General features: G+C 50.2%; 6 protein-coding genes across 6 annotated transcripts; 1 reads left to right on the top strand and 5 right to left on the bottom strand.

Moving 5' to 3' along the window:
- Positions 1–336: 336 nt before the first annotated feature.
- N7479_004689 (uncharacterized protein) lies at positions 337–8,206 on the bottom strand (the record flags this gene model as incomplete). Its single annotated transcript, XM_057252386.1, has 4 exons — positions 337–5,342; positions 5,409–6,015; positions 6,074–6,885; positions 6,970–8,206. The coding sequence occupies 4 exons, from the start codon at positions 8,204–8,206 to the stop codon at positions 337–339; spliced, it is 7,662 nt and encodes a 2,553-aa protein (XP_057111711.1).
- A 1,240-nt stretch (positions 8,207–9,446) lies between these two features.
- On the bottom strand, positions 9,447–10,906 carry N7479_004688 (putative protein kinase; the record flags this gene model as incomplete). Its single annotated transcript, XM_057252385.1, has 5 exons — positions 9,447–9,632; positions 9,728–9,850; positions 9,902–10,218; positions 10,270–10,601; positions 10,659–10,906. 5 exons carry the CDS (start codon positions 10,904–10,906, stop codon positions 9,447–9,449), a joined length of 1,206 nt encoding a protein of 401 aa, XP_057111710.1.
- Positions 10,907–11,681: 775 nt separating this feature from the next.
- N7479_004687 (40S ribosomal protein eS30) lies at positions 11,682–12,589 on the bottom strand. The gene is made up of 3 exons (XM_057252384.1): positions 12,427–12,589; positions 12,227–12,331; positions 11,682–12,092 (listed from the first exon to the last, which is right to left on the bottom strand). The coding sequence occupies exons 1-3, from the start codon at positions 12,484–12,486 to the stop codon at positions 12,069–12,071; spliced, it is 189 nt and encodes a 62-aa protein (XP_057111709.1). The 5' UTR covers positions 12,487–12,589; the 3' UTR covers positions 11,682–12,068.
- Positions 12,590–13,027: 438 nt separating this feature from the next.
- Positions 13,028–14,371, bottom strand: N7479_004686 (splicing regulator NSRP1-like domain-containing protein; the record flags this gene model as incomplete). The annotated part of the gene is made up of 1 exon (XM_057252383.1): positions 13,028–14,371. The coding sequence occupies one exon, from the start codon at positions 14,369–14,371 to the stop codon at positions 13,028–13,030; it is 1,344 nt and encodes a 447-aa protein (XP_057111708.1).
- Positions 14,372–14,916: 545 nt separating this feature from the next.
- N7479_004685 (TRAPP subunit TRS20) lies at positions 14,917–15,720 on the top strand (the record flags this gene model as incomplete). Its single annotated transcript, XM_057252382.1, has 2 exons — positions 14,917–15,194; positions 15,354–15,720. The coding sequence occupies 2 exons, from the start codon at positions 14,917–14,919 to the stop codon at positions 15,718–15,720; spliced, it is 645 nt and encodes a 214-aa protein (XP_057111707.1).
- Positions 15,721–16,162: 442 nt separating this feature from the next.
- Positions 16,163–17,508, bottom strand: N7479_004684 (cysteine hydrolase family protein; the record flags this gene model as incomplete). The annotated part of the gene is made up of 4 exons (XM_057252381.1): positions 16,163–16,665; positions 16,721–16,852; positions 16,912–17,336; positions 17,399–17,508. The coding sequence occupies 4 exons, from the start codon at positions 17,506–17,508 to the stop codon at positions 16,163–16,165; spliced, it is 1,170 nt and encodes a 389-aa protein (XP_057111706.1).
- Positions 17,509–17,811: the final 303 nt, after the last annotated feature.

Genomic DNA, 17,811 nt, shown 5'->3' with positions numbered 1-17,811 from the left:
TTTTCTATAACTCTTGGCACTTTATGCATGACTTATATATACTATCCAGCTATACCGCCAGGATTCTGCCTATAATATTCTATCTATAGATGTAAATTTGAGCTAATTTTATGCTATGATGAGAGAAACCTATGAAGAGATGCTAAAAAAGCGTTTGAAAAAGATTCAAATATGACATTGACATTATACGACATGTATAGAAGATTTAATTAGGATGAAGCAAAAGCATTCAAATCATTTTTTGTGCAGTAAAACATTTTGAACATCAGAAAACGCGCCAACATAAACTCAAATCCAAATATCCCATATACCAATTCAATTTTTCCAATCGTATACTTAGAGAGCTTGCACCGAGATACGTCTCGGAGCACTGCTAGACTCGCGAATATGATTGTGGTGCATCTGACCATCCTCCATATCGTGAACATCAATGCTGAACCGTCTAGGCTTCGACCAAATACCGAATTGCGCACCACCATTGGCCTCACCAGCATTCTTCATCTGCTCAGTCTCCACACCGAAGCGATCCACCAACGACTGGTACAGCTCTGCATGCGCCGAAGCCCGTCTGGCCGTCTGGCCTGTTCCGAGACGTGACTGCGCACGACGCATCAACTCCATATGCTGCGATGCGGTATCAGCAGCACGGGCATGGCCCTCCGCCTCGGAGTCGCCGAGCAGGTCGTACAAGATTCCTTCGTGCAGAGTTGCTGCGGACTGGTAGTTCTCAGATGCCGTGAACAAGGCAGAGAGAAGCTTGGTCATGTCCAGTGTGACCGGGTCGCAGCTGCCCCAAACCTGGCGCAGGTTGTAGCAGATGTCGCGGCATAGCTGGATAGCGGAATCGACCTTGCCGCTGCAGAAACGGGTCTCCACGAGTCGTCGGCCGATCCATACGACCACGTCCGGTGTCCAGGTGCGCTGGACGATGCGGGAGGTCCAGAGTTGGGTCAGGATGGCCTCGAGCTCGTCGAACATCTCGTACTCTCCTAGGAGGGTGATGATGTTGTTGAGGTCGGTGAAAGGCAGGTCTACCATCTCGATGCCGAGGGACTTCGAAGCTGTCATGATCTCCTGAAGGAACAGCTTGGACTTGATGGACATGGTGTGGTAGGTCTTTTCGTTGGTGCACTTGGTTGCCTTGTGGCCGCTCAGGTACAAGCACAGCTGGATAGCAGTGTTGATGCTTTCGTGGCTGTCGAGGCCATTGGTGATGTGCATGAATGAGTGCAAAACGCCTGTCAGAATGGCAGATTCCTGGAAGCGGGAAGAGTTGCACAGGTCGCGAACAAGGTTGGTAGTGTTTGTCAGAATGTTGATGTTGTAGTCCTCATTGTGAACCTCACGCAGACAAATCTGGTAGAACTGCTGCACAATTGCCTTGTCGGCAACACCGGTGGCAGACAGGTTGGAGCAGAAGTAGTCGTACAACTTGTCCTTGGTGTCGTTGGCAGCACGAACTCTCTTCTGGCCAATCTGGATATTGTAGAGCTGGTGGCCAGTGATCAGAGTGGGGATGAAGTCGTGGCTAGACAAGCTCTTGGCAAAGGCCTGGGAAGTCTTCCTCTCACGAGCCATGTCGGCCATGATCTGGTCGTAAGTGGCACGCTTGCCGAAGACTTCCTCGAAAGCAGCGACGAAGATGGCATCGTGGCGATCCCTCAGATTGATGTTGGAAGACTCGCCGTAAACCACGCGGTGGCGGAGTTCATCAAGGAGCTCGTTGCCACCTGAGACGAAGCCGCACTCAAGGTAGATACTTGCGATCCGGCGGGCCCAGTCGCCGATTGTGTCAGGGTCACCACCGGCATGCAAGATGTCGGTAGAGTAAGTGTGAAGGATAGCGGAACCCTGCTGAACAGAAGAAGAAGTTCTCTGCCGCGAATGGGCGAGGGCAAGTTCACGGAGCCAGGAGAGAGTCGTGGTGGAGAAGTAGCCCTGGTTCTTCTTGGCTAGTTGGAACTCTTCGGTGTAGAGAGAACGGGCTTCTCCGGACGAAGCATGCTTGCGGACATACAGCTGTGCCAACTTGTGCTTGAGAGTGATAGGCAACGGGGTAGTCATCTGGTCGAGACCCTTCGACGACTGAGATGGAGCCACCCACTCGCTGGTTTCCAGAGGCATCTTGTACAGCGAGATGGCTTGGTCAACGTACGAATCGCTCGACTCACACAGCTCGGCAAAGAGCAAGGTTGCATTGAGCGTCTTCTGGCTTGTTGCGCCGTGCACGTGGCGACAGGTCATGACATACTCGGAGGCAACCTGGTACCGCTCGGAGAAGTCGGACCTCTTGTGGGAAGTCAGAATAGCCATGTAGCCAATGTAAGTCTTCTCCAGCATCCGGTCCACGAGCGCATGATCATATGTATTTTCCTTGTTGTCTTCGACAACCAGGGTAGGCCAGAGAGATCTGTAAACACGCAACGCAGAATCCCACTGCATCTCCTTCTCGTAGATGTTGATGAGGGCAATTGCAGCTTCGACTCCCTCTGGAGCAATCTTGTTCTCATCAGAGGTAGCCTTGTAGATGCGCTGGTAAATGCTCTTAGCCTCGTCGGCCATCTCCAGACGAGTGGCCAAAGCAGCCTCGAGATACATGTTATCGATAGTATGCTCGTGGGTCTCTCCGAGGCGAGAGACCAGGAAGTTGCTCATGGTATGGAGCAAGTTCAGTGCCTTGGTGAACTGGTAAGTAGTCTCGTGGAACTCGACGACAGCCTTGGCAACAGCCAGCACCGACGCCACAGGGACTCCGTCAGAAGAGATCAAGCTACGGAAGGCATTCTCATACACAACTGTAGCCTGTTCCAGATGCAGCCTGCGGAAGTGGCAGTAGGCCAACACCAAAGCCAGATCTGCTGCGGGAGGTGCCAGCTCATGCGAGAACTTCTGCTTGGATTTGGCCTGTTCCACGCTGGGCCATATATGCTGCAGAACCGCCATCGCGCATTCGCTGGCTTGGACCCAGTCTTCCTCGCGCACGTAAATAGTAGCAAGGTTGTGGCACATGATCAAGGTAGTGACAGTCATGTTTTCGGGACTGGCTGAGATAACGTCCAGCAGCTCAACCAGCAGCTTGCGATCTCCAGAAGTCAGGGATGATGCATTCTCGATAGAGACCCCATTAGCCATGCTCTGGGCAATTGAGAGCGCCAGAGAGGTTGCCTCCTCCGAGTACTCTTGGTGGCTCTCCTTGTAGTAGCGCCACATGAGAATCGACAAGGAGCGATCGAGATTGAACATGAGCATCTCCCGAGTCTCAGCGCGGAGAAGGTGCACGCGCTGCATCATCTCCTCGGAGTGAATACCAGTAACCTCGAGATCTGCAACCAGTTCACGGATGATGACTTCAGACTCATCACTTCGGTCCTGACGGCGGAGGAACTGGTAGTACACAAGAGCGACATTGGATTTCTTGTCCATCATATCAACAGAGTCGATATCGCGCGAGTTGAGACCAGCCCACAGGCTTGAAAGAACTGCCTGGGCGTGAGACGTATCACCCTGCTCCTCATACATCTTGGCCATGTACAGAGTGTAGGAGATTCGGCGCTCGTCGGTGACCTCCATGGTGCGCACCATATTGTCATACTTAGTTCTGGCAATATCGCGGCTCATCTCGTCGCTTCCAGTTGTCGGGAAGTGGGTGGTCAAGAATTCAGCAGTCTGGGATGACTGGCGCGAATTGGTACCATACTTCTGAAGAACTTCCTGATAGAAGTGCTTCGAGATGAGCAATGCGGATTGATCTTCCTTGCGAGACTTGTACATGCTGACGATGATTCCAAGATACCTGAGGCGTTGGCTGAACTCCACCCCGGTGATCTCGGAATCGGTCAAGATCAAGTACTTCATGATCTCTTCCTGCTGGGAGGTCATTGTGCCTCGCTCCGAGAATGACTCTGTCATCATCTCGGAGCATTCCAGAGTGATCGAGTGTGACTGGCCGAGAAGCTCCTGGCTAAGCTTCCATGCTTCGTAGCAGGTCTCATCGGCGTGACCGGCATGTGCCATCTTGGACACGCGCGCGCTGAGGACCAAGCTTTGCAACAGGGCCTTGGACTTCTCGCCGAGAACCAATCGGCGAATGTCGCTTGCAAGTCTATAGAGCTCCACGACACTAGATCGAGTGAACTGGGACTCGCGGCAAGTCAACTCGAGGCGTGCAAAGAGGACGCTTCCAGGCAGCAGGTTCTTGAAGCTTGAATTGAATTGGAACTCTCCCTCATCGGTGACCAAGGGCGAAGAGAGGAGATGCGACAGCCAGTAGCGTGCAGTGTATTCCAAGACGGCATACTTGTCAAACAAGTTGTTGCGCTCCTCGATGCTCAGCTTATCCATGGAGATATCAACCTCCTCACGCAGGCTCAACTGCACATAGGAAAGACACCTAGCGAGCAGGTCGTAGTGCGAATCCTTGATACTGAGCTGGGACTTTCCACTGGACGACTTGGCCTGTTTGATGAAGTGGTCACGAATGCAGGTGTGGGCGAAAGATACCACGCCATCACGGGTCATGATCAGCGGGCTCAGGGCATTCAAGATGTCATAGCTACTAATTGGCTGCTTAGAGTAGCTGGGGCCCTTAGGGTCCACATTCAACAAATGCTCAATCTCTTCGACTAGCAAGGGCCTCTCGGCTACTGCGAGCCAGGAAACAACATTACTAGTACCCGGTTGGTTGAAGTCAAGGCTCTTGAAGTGGATGTCAAGAAGTTCTGGCATCGACTGCGGCAGGGCCTGAACGGAGGCAACAGCCTGGCTCAAGCTCTTTTGCTGTTTAGCGTATGCAACTGCCATCTCAGCCCAACTGAAAGAGCCCTGGGAGCGGGCTACAATGGCAGACACAGCGGCTTGAAGCTGGTTGCCCTTGTTGGTTTCAAAGTTTGCACCAGATGCAAGCATCTTGTTGACATATGCTGTGATATCGGACTTGGTCTGGGAGCTCTGCATGGTAAACTGCTGAACGCCTTTGGAACTGGTCTTCGAGCTCAGGGGCCGGGTGAAAGCGATCATCTTAGATCCAGCATTCTGTTCGGAGAGAATCTCACAGAAGCGATCAAGACAAGCAATGGCATTCGCATGGCCACCCTTGATCTGGTCGACGCCGTCAACCACAAACATGTACTGAATGTTTGTAGAAAGACCAGCACGAATACCTCTCCAAAGGCTGGCTTCAAATACCTCATCTCCAGCACCATCGATCGCTCCTTGGGCTGCCTTGGCGACTTCAACCAGGATAGCCTCCTGTGTGACCCTGTCACTGACAGAGTGATCCAACATCTGGTGAAGGATACCCTTCAGAATGCGCAGAGGCAAAGTAGCGACAGGAACATCAGCACCTGTATTGGGTTAGCTCGCAAGTAACGAAGAGGAAAAGAGGAAAAGAGGAAAAGAGGAAAGCTCACGAATGGTGTATGGAATAACATTCCAGCTATCGTGCTCAGCAGACTCCTGTAGCCTTTCGATCGCCCATTGGGCCAGTGCACTCTTTCCTGAGCCAGGACCACCGGAAATGAGCATCACAGGGGAGCTTGAGACAGAGAAATCGTAGAGCGTGTTGTTGAACCACTCAAACGATCCATCAGCAAGCGAGTGAGCGCGAGAGTCGAGGATAAACTGAAGAGGGCGGTCCTGCACTCCCAGGAATTGACGCAAACTACCCAGCTCAGGCGAGGAGTAGATCAGGGAGCTCGCCTCCACGAGCTTCGCAGTGTGAGCATCGACAATGCAATTCCAGTGGGTAGAAAAGCGCTTGGCATAGGTCACAAAAGCGTCGTCAACATTGCGTCCAATAACTTGATCGGACTCTTTGCTCTTGAATCCCTCGACACAGCTGATAGTCGTGCTAGAGACCATCTCAAGCAAATCTGCGAAGACTGCAGCAACCTCTGGCTGAAGTTCAGGAGAGGATTTGTACGCGACCTCATACTGCAGAAGCAAGTAGATGCCGACGGCAACTCGGCCATATCGGCCAAAGACGCTCTCGAAGATATCCGTGTCGTCCATATCAGACTATTACAACTAGTTAGTATCCCATATCCAAAAAGTTGCAATGGCCACCTGGACTCACCTCCAAGAGGAGGATAGCGAATCCCCAGATGAGCGTTGCGGCCTCGTTGGCAGCAGGCGCAAAGGCTCCGACGGACTCCCGAAGAGCGTCGACTGCATGTGCCAGTCTGGACGCCCATCTGAGGCTGCAGTCGAGTCTGCTGCCATCATGAGGCATCCAGCGGAGACGTTCAGCTGCAACAGCATCGTAGAAATCATCCACGGTAGAGCTGCGCTTGCTGATCGCACCGGAAGACAGACCCAGCTGAGTCTTGCACTTCTGGGACACAGCCTGGACCTTCTCCTGGAGGACAGTGAGCTTGTAGCTACTGCTACTCAGCTGTCTGACCATGCGCTTCGAGGCAGCTTCATTTTTGGCGCTGCTCTTGGTACCGGAGCCGGCGTGGATGGTTCCATTCTTGGAGCCATCATTGCTCGAAGCACCATAGGCACTGCCGTGTTGAATTCCTCCGCCGCCAGTAATGCTTCCTTGATGAACTTTGCCATCTTGGTGAAGTCCCAGGACTCCTCCACTGGCGATACCCGCCTGGTTTGAGCCAGTGGTGCTGGTATTGTAGAAGGCATTGTTTGTCTGGCTCGTGGTGGTAGAACGTAGACCACTTGTTTGATCAGATCCACTGGCAGCAGCATACCCTGCGCTTGTCGGGGTCTTGGCCTTCAGGGTTTCACCAGCTGCCGCATGGGCATAAGTATAACCCCCCTTGCTCGTCTGGTTTGAGGCGGCCAGTCCATGTCCACTTGCACGATCATGTTCTCCCACGGTGGAAGAAACCTTCCTCCTCGGGTTTTTGGAAGCTAGATCTTGTTCTCTGGCTGCGATGGTGTCAGAGGCGGAACGCCTCTTGGTTGTCTGTTTTCTGGTGGAAGAGGCCTGGTTGCTGGTTGCTTTACTCATACCATGGCCGTCGCCGACAGCAGCGGCGGCGGCAGCAGCTTCGGCTGCCCCTTCTCTCTCGGTAGCGTGGGAGCCCTGCTTGTCAAGTTGCTTTTTGTCAAGATGGTATTTTCCAACTTCTTCTTGACCAGCAGCTTTCTTTTGGAGGTCTTTGCCAACGGCTCCCTCGCTGAAGATGTCCGGGCTGATTTTTTCATAGTCGTGGAACTCTTTTTCTATGTATTCCTCGCCAAAGTCGCCTCCAAGGCCGGATGTTCCAGTCTTGTTGTTTGAGCCGGCCTTGTTGCCGCCCGCGAAGACAACCTGAGGAGAGCTTTTCTTGTCGGCGGATGATCCACCATCAATGATTCCTTTGCTGCTAGTTCCTCTTTGAACGAGAGTTTCTTTGCCAGTCTCATTGTGATAGTTCTTTTCTTGGAAAGTACCTGGCATGGTGATTGGGCCCTTGCGGATGTCGTAGTTAGGTTCAAGCTCTCCGGCCGCCACACTGCCTCTGCGGTCCCTTTTAGAGCCACTCTTGTTGTTTTCGATGATGCTTTCTTGCTGTTCCTGGCCAGTTCCTCGCCTCTCGTTGCCGATGGCTCGTTGCTCCAGCATAGTTTCGCCAGTGGAGGAGGTGCCGGTGTAGTCTTGGGCAATACCTCCTTTGCTGGTTGGCATTCCGGTCTCCTGAACATTCTCGCTGTTGATGTATTCTTTGTTCATTCCAGCAGCGTTGCCCGATGCTCCGCCGACAACCCCCTGTCCGGTCGATACGTTACTAGTCTGACCTTGGGTGATATCTTTGGCGCCATTGAAATTTCCGGGGTTGGCTTCATCGCGGATGGACGAGCCCCTTTCGAACATCTCATTGGCCTTACCTCCCTGGCCGGTCGATTGTTTGGTTTGACCCTGGGTCATATTTTCTTTGGCGCTATTAAAGTTTCCTTGGTTGGCTTCATCACGAACGGATGAGCCTTTGTCAAGCATGTCGTTGGCCTTGCCTCCCTGGCCGGTTGATTCTTTTGTTTGACCCTGGGTCATATTTTCTTTGGCGCTATTAAAGTTTCCTTGGTTGGCTTCATCGCGGACGGATGAGCCTTTATCGAGCATCTCGTTGGCATTGCCTCCCTCCTGGCCAGTCGATCCTTTGGAGCCTTGACCTTTGACGGCGTCTTTGGCGCCATTAAAATTGCCTTGGTTGACTTCCTCGCGGATGGATGAGCCCCTATCGAGGATCTCCTTGGCCTTGGCGAACATGCTGATGGGAGGTAATTGAGATGGGGGAGATGGGGTGAATTAACGCGAGGTAAATCGATGCGTGAACAGATTAAAAATGGGATCGTAAATATAAATGATTAATCAATTAATGTCATTCAGGATAGCTCATTCAGTCGTGTTTGTTCAGCTTTCAAAAATATAGTCGATGGGAATACAAAATTGGACGCCTAGTCAGAAATGAGGGCTCTGGGGGCACCTAAATAATATTAGCAACAATCCATCTCCTCATTGCATCATGGATCTATTTCACTGATGTCCGAACAATGTTCGTATCTAGCAGTGGGTACAAGCACAAGTGAGCGTATGAGGGGAGAGCTTTCTCGGTATGCAGCTGAGCCATCCCATGCCTTTGTTTGGATTCCAAGGCCCGCAGCCCAATCCAAGAACACAATGGGGAGCTCGATGTCATGGCACAGCCTAATATCAGAAAGTCGATGATGCTTAACCAGAGCGGGATAGGTGGGTCTTCGAGTGGTATCCACTCCAGCTTTTGATATCACACGCTTTGTATCCAATGTGCTTTTATTCTCCAGTTAAGATGACGGGTTATGATAGCTTGTAATCATTTATTGTTTTGCAGCTTCTGGCCCAACGAAAAATATGTGGACCCGATTGGCAAAATTGACATAGTTCTTCGCATTGTACCTTGTAGTATCGCCATATGTAAAATCCATTCGATTGCAATGACATCGACTCAACCCAATTTCGAATGCTTAACGGGGTTGTGTGGGGTAGAGACCTGGAGGTTGGGATCGGCTCCGGTTAAACTCAATGGCCTATAAGCGATGTATTTCTCCACTGTCTGACGATTAGACACGCCTGGATATCTACTCATTGTGTCCCATAAATATCCCAAGTGGATGTGGAAGTCAGGATTGAAATCAGCGACTGGCCAATTTCCTCTTAGTCATCTTATTCTACCCCCGATAACCTTAAATTAACTCGATCCGTGGGCGTCTACGGCTTTAGATGTTCAGAAACCTGCACAGGATCATTTCCGGATGGCCCGGCATTGAGCTGGTGAGGTCATGCCTCTTTGTTCGGTATGCCACCGCGGGAAGCATCCGCAACTATGTCATGACATCGATGGACTTGGTGAAGGGATTTAGCCAACCACATGTATTAAAATAGACCAAGCGCTTAAGGGTCTCATTGACAGGACATGCTTTCTCTAGGAAAGCTTTCAAAAATGAAGTGCAGATTATCGAAATACAAGTTGCTAGGATTGGAGCAGCCACGGATCATCAAGCAGCTGTCTTGCCGTCCTGCGCTCTTCTGGTAACCACTTGAGCATAGATCTAAGAAATTGAAGAAACGCCTCTTTTTCACTGCCAGAAAGTCGCATTTCATAGATTTTCCAAAGATTCTTGCGGCACAAGCGCGTCTTCATTGGCAATCCAAGTACCTGCAAGAATATCAGTACAAATTAAGTCCCGATATAATTCAACAGTCATTACCATTGCGATCAAAGCACTGCCCCGTAGTTTCACTGCGCTGCACAAAATCAGCCGGCGGTGGCCCGATCAAAGCGACCATCAGCGCAAGGTGTTTGAAGGGGTCATGATTGCCATTTTCATCGAAAATATTCCCAAATAAATGTCCCCCTTCGAAGAGATCCCAAATCTTAGCTTTTATTAGCAGGGCACACAAATGAGAAATATTTCAAGCACTCACTAAAGCCCCCAGATTCCATATATCAACAGCGCTCCCCCATGCCATCTCGAACATAATTTCTGGAGCTCGGTATATATCCGGCTGTATGAAAGGTCCCGACTCATGTATTTTCCCAATCCTTGCCTCCCCAAAATCACAAAGGATTGGAAGACCGAAGCTCTTTCCTCTTAACGGTCGGCGAAACCTTCGACTTTGGTATATGGTTCGCGATTGATCTATGATTTTTCGAGGGCTTGGCTGCCTGGTTTCTTCATCCGCACAATCGGCCAGCATCGTAGTATCCTCTAGACTGAGCATCACGTTATCAGTTTTCAAATCTAGTACAAGTCAGACAAGCATTTCCCATCTAGATTCAAAAAAGATAGTACCAGTGTGGGTAATATTTGTTTCAGTGTGCAAATAGTCAAGCGCAAATAATAATCGTCGGAGCATCATCTTAAGAAGAGGGAGATCAAACGGTTTTGGATTCAGTGTCGTCATCTCCAGAAGCGTCATATGCATGGGTTGAAGGACGAGACACCGGTGATTTCCAGTATGGCCCCGGAGCTCAAAGGAGTCATAGAGCTCTCGAAGCAGGGATTGTCCGGGGTGTGCCGAATTGATTTTTGCAAGGTGCTCATAAATCCTGAATTCGCGATCTGTCGCAGTAGGAAATTTTTGCAGTGATGTAGATACTTTCAGCACGACATAGCTTTGGTGTCTGATTGAGATTAGCTGGATCATTTTCTTGAGCTTGCAAGAACGGTCGGCCACGTACTGAATATCCCGACATAGCCAACTCGTCGAGTATGCCCCATAGCCAAGCTTGCTGGTGACTCGATATCTATCATTGAAAAAGTCTCCAATGTGTACGGGATAGAATTGCTTCGCGTCGTAGTGAGGAAGCGTTTCCTCATCGATAGGTGTTTCCACTGGCAGACTGACAACCGATCTGCGAGAACTAGCTTGAGAGGGACGAGATGTTGTTCTGAAGACAGATCTCAGAGCGCTCAATCGTGAAACCATGCATGGCGTGGGGAGAGGACAATATTCATGCCAGATGGAGACTGGATATACAACGATTATCGGCCACATGACCCATCGACCCGTCCCACCGCCCGCACGGATCGGGAAAGGCCCACAACCATACCGCTCTGGTGCCCTTCATTGCAAATAGCGATAATGAAGAACAAGAACAGGTGTGTCCCTATGTCATGGATACAATCTTGCGGCTCGACTCTTTCAATGAACACATCATGCTCCTATCCTTTGTTGGCACCTTTTGAGACAGGTACAATATATTTACGTATCTTCCAAATATGTAGACAGCATATAAGCCTATGATTCTGATCGTATACACTGCATTTATAGTGGATAGATAGCGATGCTTTTTTTTTCTTCTTTAAATTGAAATAGATTCTACTGAGTTCTCTTGAAAAAGCTAGAGCAGAAAGACTGGCCAATCTTCATTAGCCCCCGCGCTTTTCATGACGTGGAGCCCTATGATGCGACACAAAAGTTGGAAAGACACGAGGACTTGAACTATATATATACTGGTGAGCTCTAACACATGTGGAGCAAACATACACAGGAGTGTGGAGTGCATTTCAATGCACGGCCGTGCGGAGAGACCAACAGAACAAACTGTATAACAAACCGCATATGGACTGAGTCCCACTATGGAAGGGCCCGCCTAATCCATTCTACAGCTCAAACATCAGCCCTGCAGAGGCAAACAACTGAGAGCAAGCTCTAAATACGCCGTTAGGCACTTTCTCAAGTAGAAATAACCTGAAAAGCATGGAAAAAGAGGTAGAGTCCATTTCTGGATCGGAAATGCAATTCATGAAACAGCCTATGAAATGAGTCGAAAAGTGGCTCTGAAGTCTAGCCTGCGAGGACTGCCCGTAGACAGCTCACATCCAGCCACAGCTTTCCATCCTCAGACCGCCATGGGTATTCATCCATTTCCGCGAATCAACCTCCAAAAAAACCCATCCGTTTGCCAGCAAAAAAAAAATTCAAGTGAAGACGAAGAAGCGTGATATCATCCGTACAAGTACCAGCCGTATCTGGTGTGCTTTCGTTCGTTTGGGCCGTGGTCGTGCCGTGGTTATGCGAAGATTTTCATCGTAGAACTCGACTAGCCGATCGCGGCTCAGGTGGTTGCTTTAACGACTTGAATAATCTATTGGCCGGGGTTGGGGTTCATCTGCATTTCGCTACTGGTCAGCCATTCTGTCCTTCCAATATCGGTATTCGTGGTGTGTGTTCGTGGGTATTTCGCGAAATTTGTGTTGTATTTTGTTGTGCGTTGTGGGTGGGTGAGAGTCAGTCGATATGTACCTTGCGCTTGCCACCGGTCATGGTAACGTTGACGAAACGGCGGGTGTAAAGAACACGCTTGTAGGCGCGACCCTTGGGGTTCTTCTTCTTCTCCTGGGGCTCGACCTGGATGCAAAATTGTCGTTAAAAGGACTGGCCGAATGGATGACCACTGCGATCGTGTATCGAGTGGCGTTCGTTGGAAATCGAAGAGAACTCACCTTAGGAGTGGCAGCCTTGACCTTACCGGCACGGGCGAGAGAGCCGTGAACCTTACCCATGTTGGATGATTGACGTTGATGAACGGGTGATTGAAGTGGTTTGGTGATGAAGCGATTCTTGAACCTCGATTTGGGAGTGCAAAATTGGGAGTGCGACCTGTGTGGGGCGGCTTAGCGAGTGCTTTCGGTCCGGATTAACTCAGCCCGTGTGGGGTCATGTGATGTGAGAGTAAGTTGGTGAGGTAAGCCGGGGTTAAGGAGTCTTGGCAATGGTTTCTCCGAATGTACTTTGTATAGCGATGAACTTACCGAAGTGGGGACTGATGGTTGAATGAAAAAGAAAAGAATTAGAGGGAGGAGGGCAAGTATTTGTTACATTTATAGTATGAATACATATTCTCAACTAGAGTTTACATCAGCTTCTACACTGAGACCTTACAAGGTTCATCCATACCAAGCAAACAGCCTTATGAGTCAAAGTCGGGGTCTCTTTTTGGTATCATGAGTAATGTACAAGTCTCTCTCCAGCGCTAGTTATGCAATATTAGGTATTCCAAAATTCCATGGATGCAAAACATCCACTCCAGGTTTTGGCATACACTTAGGCCCCCTTCGATTTCTCCCTAGCAGCAGCCTCTTCTCGTTCCCTCTTTCTTGCCAGATACCGCTCTTTGGCGCTGGACACATCCTTCTCGGTCTTGCGACTGCGACTCTTTTCGGCGATCTCCTTTAGCCTTGCAGCCTCAGCCTCCTCTTCTTGTCGCGCACGCTCCTCGTATTGGCTTGCGACCATGTCAGTCTGTCGAGCCCGCTGGGCACCACGGCCACCCTGGTAACCAGCACCGGCACCTGGTCGTCCAGCAGTAGGGCGTGGAGCTTCTGCTTTGGGGGCTGCTTGGGATTTCAGTTTCGGTGCCACGTTCAGTCCGGCAGACAACAGCTGGCGCTTGTCAACAACTTGGCCCTCGTCATTCACAACAATCCGAGCTCCATGAGCATTGAGATCCTCCGCCTTTTGGGCGTCCGTCTTCTCCTCTTTATCCTCCGTATCCACGATAATCTCGCCGGCTTTCATGCGGCGGGCAGTTTCTTCTGCAGCCTTGATGACCTCCTCGTGCCGTGCTTCTCCTCGCGACAGAACGTCCCGGTAGAATCCAATCATGCCGGCGCCGCCACTCTTTTTGCGCCGTTCTTCTTCTTCCTTTTCACGGCGTGCTTCTTCTTCCTCTGCCTTCCGCAGTTCCGCTTGCTGCGCCTTATAGGCAGAGGTGACGAATTTGTCCTTATCAGCAAACTCATCGCCTTCAGCTTCACGCTCCCTGGCTAACTGGCGATCCTTAGCCCGTAGTTGATCCCGTTTCCGGATTTCTGCACTCTGTAGCAGGTTCTGCATGTACTTGGGTGTTTCGCTTTTTGTTTCCACTGAGGCCTTGGCGGGTTTGGCATGTAGACTGTCGTATACTTCATCGTATGAATAGATCAATGGGTCGAGTTCTTCAGCTGCCTTTGCATGCATATTGCTGCTATGCATTGACGCGAGGTTGGTGTATTTCTGGGCAGGGGCAGTTGGCTTTTTTGGCTTCGCCTGGTTCAAACCAAGATTCATTGAGCCTTGTTGCTCTTTTTCTCTTTCTTCATCTTCATCTTCATCGTCTGCAAACAGCGAGTTCTTGCTGAGTGGTTTGGCTGTTGGTTTGGGACCGCTCCCGAATTGAATTTTGCGTTTCGGCGGTGGTCCTGCGCTTGGTGGGGGTTTCTTTTTCGTGGCTGGCTCCTCTAGCCCTCCAATAGTTGTGATTTCAATTGCGCCATCGCCAGTTTGCTGGTCTTCATCGGAGTCATCGTCAAAAATGTTCTTTCTTTTCTGCACGAAAGGATTCCCCGGTTTCGTTGCCGCAAGACTTTTGTTCGGAAGGTTCAATCCATAGGGGCGATTTGTCGGCATATTGAAACTCTCAAGTCTTCCAAACACCGGGGCTTTATGTGCTTCAACGCTGGTGTGTTCCGCAGGAGGTTGTCGAGGTCAAAAGTTGCGACAGCGATCGACCGCGATAAAGCCGTGGCTGTTATCGGTCGATCACGTGCTTGACTTTTGCGGGGAGATCGGAGCATTTGAAGTATGTATACTAAACACAAAGTAATGTTGGTTTGATCGTTAAGAGCTATTAGTTACATATGTGTACGTTGATGGTATATGTGTCTTCTGAGGCGATTGTATTATCGATCTTAAGGATATCATAAATACTGTTAGCAAATTCAGTTCTAGGTTTCAGATGCAAAGATATATAATAGCTGAGGATCAGGTTTGTACAAGATATCACAGTCCAAAAATTCTTTGAAGACAGCATAAAGGTCCATTTAACCTAGTTAAAAAGCCAGAACTTCTCATTCTTACACAATATCTTTCAACTTTTAAGTGGACCACATCAAAAGTGTATACTAGACCTACATCATCTTCGCCTGGGCAAGCTCATTTCTTATCGGCACGTGATGGCGGCCACTAGTAAAGCCACTATCCCCAGCTCCTCGACCATCCATGGGTCCATCTCAACCCTGAATAATCCCAAGCTGCTCGAAATGTCCTACTACTTCACCATTCTATCGCCCACAGATACGCCGTTGTTCAACATCGCCTTTGGCACCTCGAAGGGCGGTGGTGATGGCATTGCCCGCTTCCGCTTCCCGGAGACAGCGCAGTACATGAACCAGTTCATCATCCACTCAAGTCTGGACATATTGGAAGAAGCGCAATGGACGAATGGTGGAATGTGAGTTCAACATGCTATTCCATATCTCAAATGGCCCTTGGAAACTGGCTCGAATCCCTGAGAGCTATATGTTCACGGAACAAGCCCCCCAAGCCCAATAACATGCGCTTCATACCTTAAATTAAACTTCTAATCCCAAAGCTAATATTGTCGCAAAAGGTACCTGAAGCATATCGACACCTACCCACCGGCAGCAGCCTACATCACGGCCTTCCTCACCCCAAGTGGCGCACGCTTCCTTCTCCTCCACCAACCCCCGAATCTTCCCTCTTCCACCAGCACAACCAGCGGCCTTGGTTCCTCCTCACTGCTAGGCACAGCAGGATCCACCACACGTGCCTCATCCAGCTCTATTGCCGCAAACCCTACCTCTCCGCAGACCGAAGAGGCCGTGCGCCAGTTCATGAATGAGGTGTACGAGAACTATGTCAAGACGGCGATGAACCCGTTCTATAAGCAGGGAATGGAGATCAAGAGTCCTGTTTTCAGAGCTCGGGTAAATGCTGCAGGGAAAAAATGGCTGTAGTTGGGCTGTCTTGGTGGGTTTAGTTCATGAGCGTGGCGTTTTTAGGGCATGTATTCTTCTGGGATTGATTCTTTCTTTGTATCTACTATTGCATTGTTTTGACTTGCTCTACCCAATAGAGAAATAAGTTTACGAGTCAATGATGAGGTCGATAATACAGTGTGTAGTGTAGTACAAACAAAAGTGTGCTTGTTAATTCAACTACAAGAAGTGTAAATGACTATTGTTCTGCGCCTAAATGGTTGGCAGAAAATGACACTATTTGGGATCAACATAGTCCCTGGCTCGCTAAAACCCAACAAAAGAGTTTCGAAACAGAAAGCAACGAGCATGCGCACCGCAGTGTCTCAACAGAAAAGAGAGAACTCCAGTCCCAAACGCCGGGGAAATTCCGTCCAATCCCAGCGTCCAAAGCCAACCCGCTAAAACAAATAGTACATACTTAGACGCTCATCTGAGGAGCCAGCTTCTTCATGGTGACGGTTTTGAAATTATCCACAGCATGGATGACATCGTCCAGTTTGGCAACAGTTCCAAAGATTCCGCCTTCCATTTTAATCGATTGCATCGTGCCTAGATGAAGGGACGGCTCGGCAGCTGCAGTACCATCATCCAAGACGACACAGTCGAAGCCGCGGTCGTTAGCCTCGCGCATGGTTGTCGAGACACAAACATCGGTGGTCACACCCGCAATGACGAGATTTTTCACTCCCTTGTTGCGGAGGAGAAGTTCAAAATCGGTGTGTGCAAAGGCACCTCGGCCGGGCTTGTCGATGACTGGCTCACCGGGGAGAGGGTACAATTCGTCAACGGTGTCATGGCCCAGCTCGCCACGGATAAGCAGGCGGCCCATGGGACCAGGGGAACCAATGCCCAAGCCGGATGCGTTGTTTCGGGATCGGTATGCCTCACGACTTGAAAGAGTAGATAGATCGGCTCGATGACCTAATATGAGTTAGTAAAACCAGATTAGGAACCGAAAACACGAGACACGAAGTACCCTCGCGAGTATGGTAGACGGGGAAGCCGCCAGAGCGAAAGGCATGAAGCAATCTTTCCAGGCGGGGGATCAAAGCCTGCGCGCCGGAAATATCATAGCCCTGATATCCCATGTATCCTTCGGGCAAACAGACTAGCATAGAATATCAGCCGGATGACCCTATGATAGTGGTAATAGTCCGAAATACTCACAGTCCTTTTGCATGTCAATGATCACAAGCGCAGTGGTGTATGGGGTGAATGAGGCATCATGGGGCCAATCATAGGGGATGGCTGGCAGCTGGCCCTTGCGGACCTTGTGGTGAGGCACCTGTCGTGGCTTCTCGATAATAGGACCATGGTTGTGCGTCGCATTTAGAACCGTCAAGGTCCAGATACCAGGAGAGCCGGCTGCGACTAGCATGAAAGGACAGTCCATCAAGCGCGAGGTTCTGCGGCGCTTGCGCGTTTCCTCAGTCAGACCGTTACGTGGCCGATAGTGGCCGCCACGATCACAACGCAGCCAGACCTTGGCGGTGCGGCCGGGTTTCTTCTCCGTGGGAGTGCTTGACGACTTAACAACCACATTGTAGCCGTGTTCCTTGCCATGGTCCTGGACTGCGGCGAGGAGAGATGCTCTATAAACATAAGTTATTGGTATTGATCCTACTAAGCAAGGGGCGATGGGATGAGAACTTACTTGTCAGGGTATGTCCCCTCTGGAGGGGGCACCAATTGCATTGCCAGTTCCGGAATGTCCTGAAGGTCGCTAGGCGCATCGTCCAGGTTCAGATCGGTTGAGTCTGCCATGATGATAGATCGGGTTGGGCCTCAGCCTCACTAGAGGGATCTATCTAAGAGACAGAAAATGTAAGTTCAGATGTCACAACATGATCCCACGTTTAGCCGACGAGCCTCAAAACTGGGGTAGACAAATGGAGCTTGCGAATAAATCGGGGGTAAACAAGTGCGTGGAAGCAAACAGGATGATCCGCGATCTTAAGAACAGCGTGCGTGGGCATAACTTCCAGGGTAGTGTCTGGAGGCAACAAACACATGTTCTTGGAGCTTGGAGGCTCACAGAGGGTTCGAGAGAAAATATTCAAAGGCAAA

This window comes from Penicillium vulpinum, assembly GCF_028829585.1.
Source record: "Penicillium vulpinum strain IBT 29486 chromosome Unknown utg000002l_segment0_segment0, whole genome shotgun sequence".
In the NCBI taxonomy this organism is placed as follows: Eukaryota; Fungi; Ascomycota; class Eurotiomycetes; order Eurotiales; family Aspergillaceae; genus Penicillium; species Penicillium vulpinum.
Note: the sequence above shows the minus strand (reverse complement) of the source record. Positions and strands in the feature narration are given on the sequence as shown.

Excerpts from the sequence above, each read along its gene's own strand:
- N7479_004687 (XM_057252384.1), bottom strand. The coding sequence starts at position 12,486 with ATGGGTAAGGTTCACGGCTCTCTCGCCCGTGCCGGTAAGGTCAAGGCT. Across the intron at positions 12,332-12,426 it reads TCAAGGCTGCCACTCCTAAG|GTCGAGCCCCAGGAGAAGAA; the intron begins GTGAGTTCTCTT and ends TTTTGCATCCAG. Across the intron at positions 12,093-12,226 it reads TGACCGGTGGCAAGCGCAAG|ATGAACCCCAACCCCGGCCA; the intron begins GTACATATCGAC and ends AGCGAAATGCAG.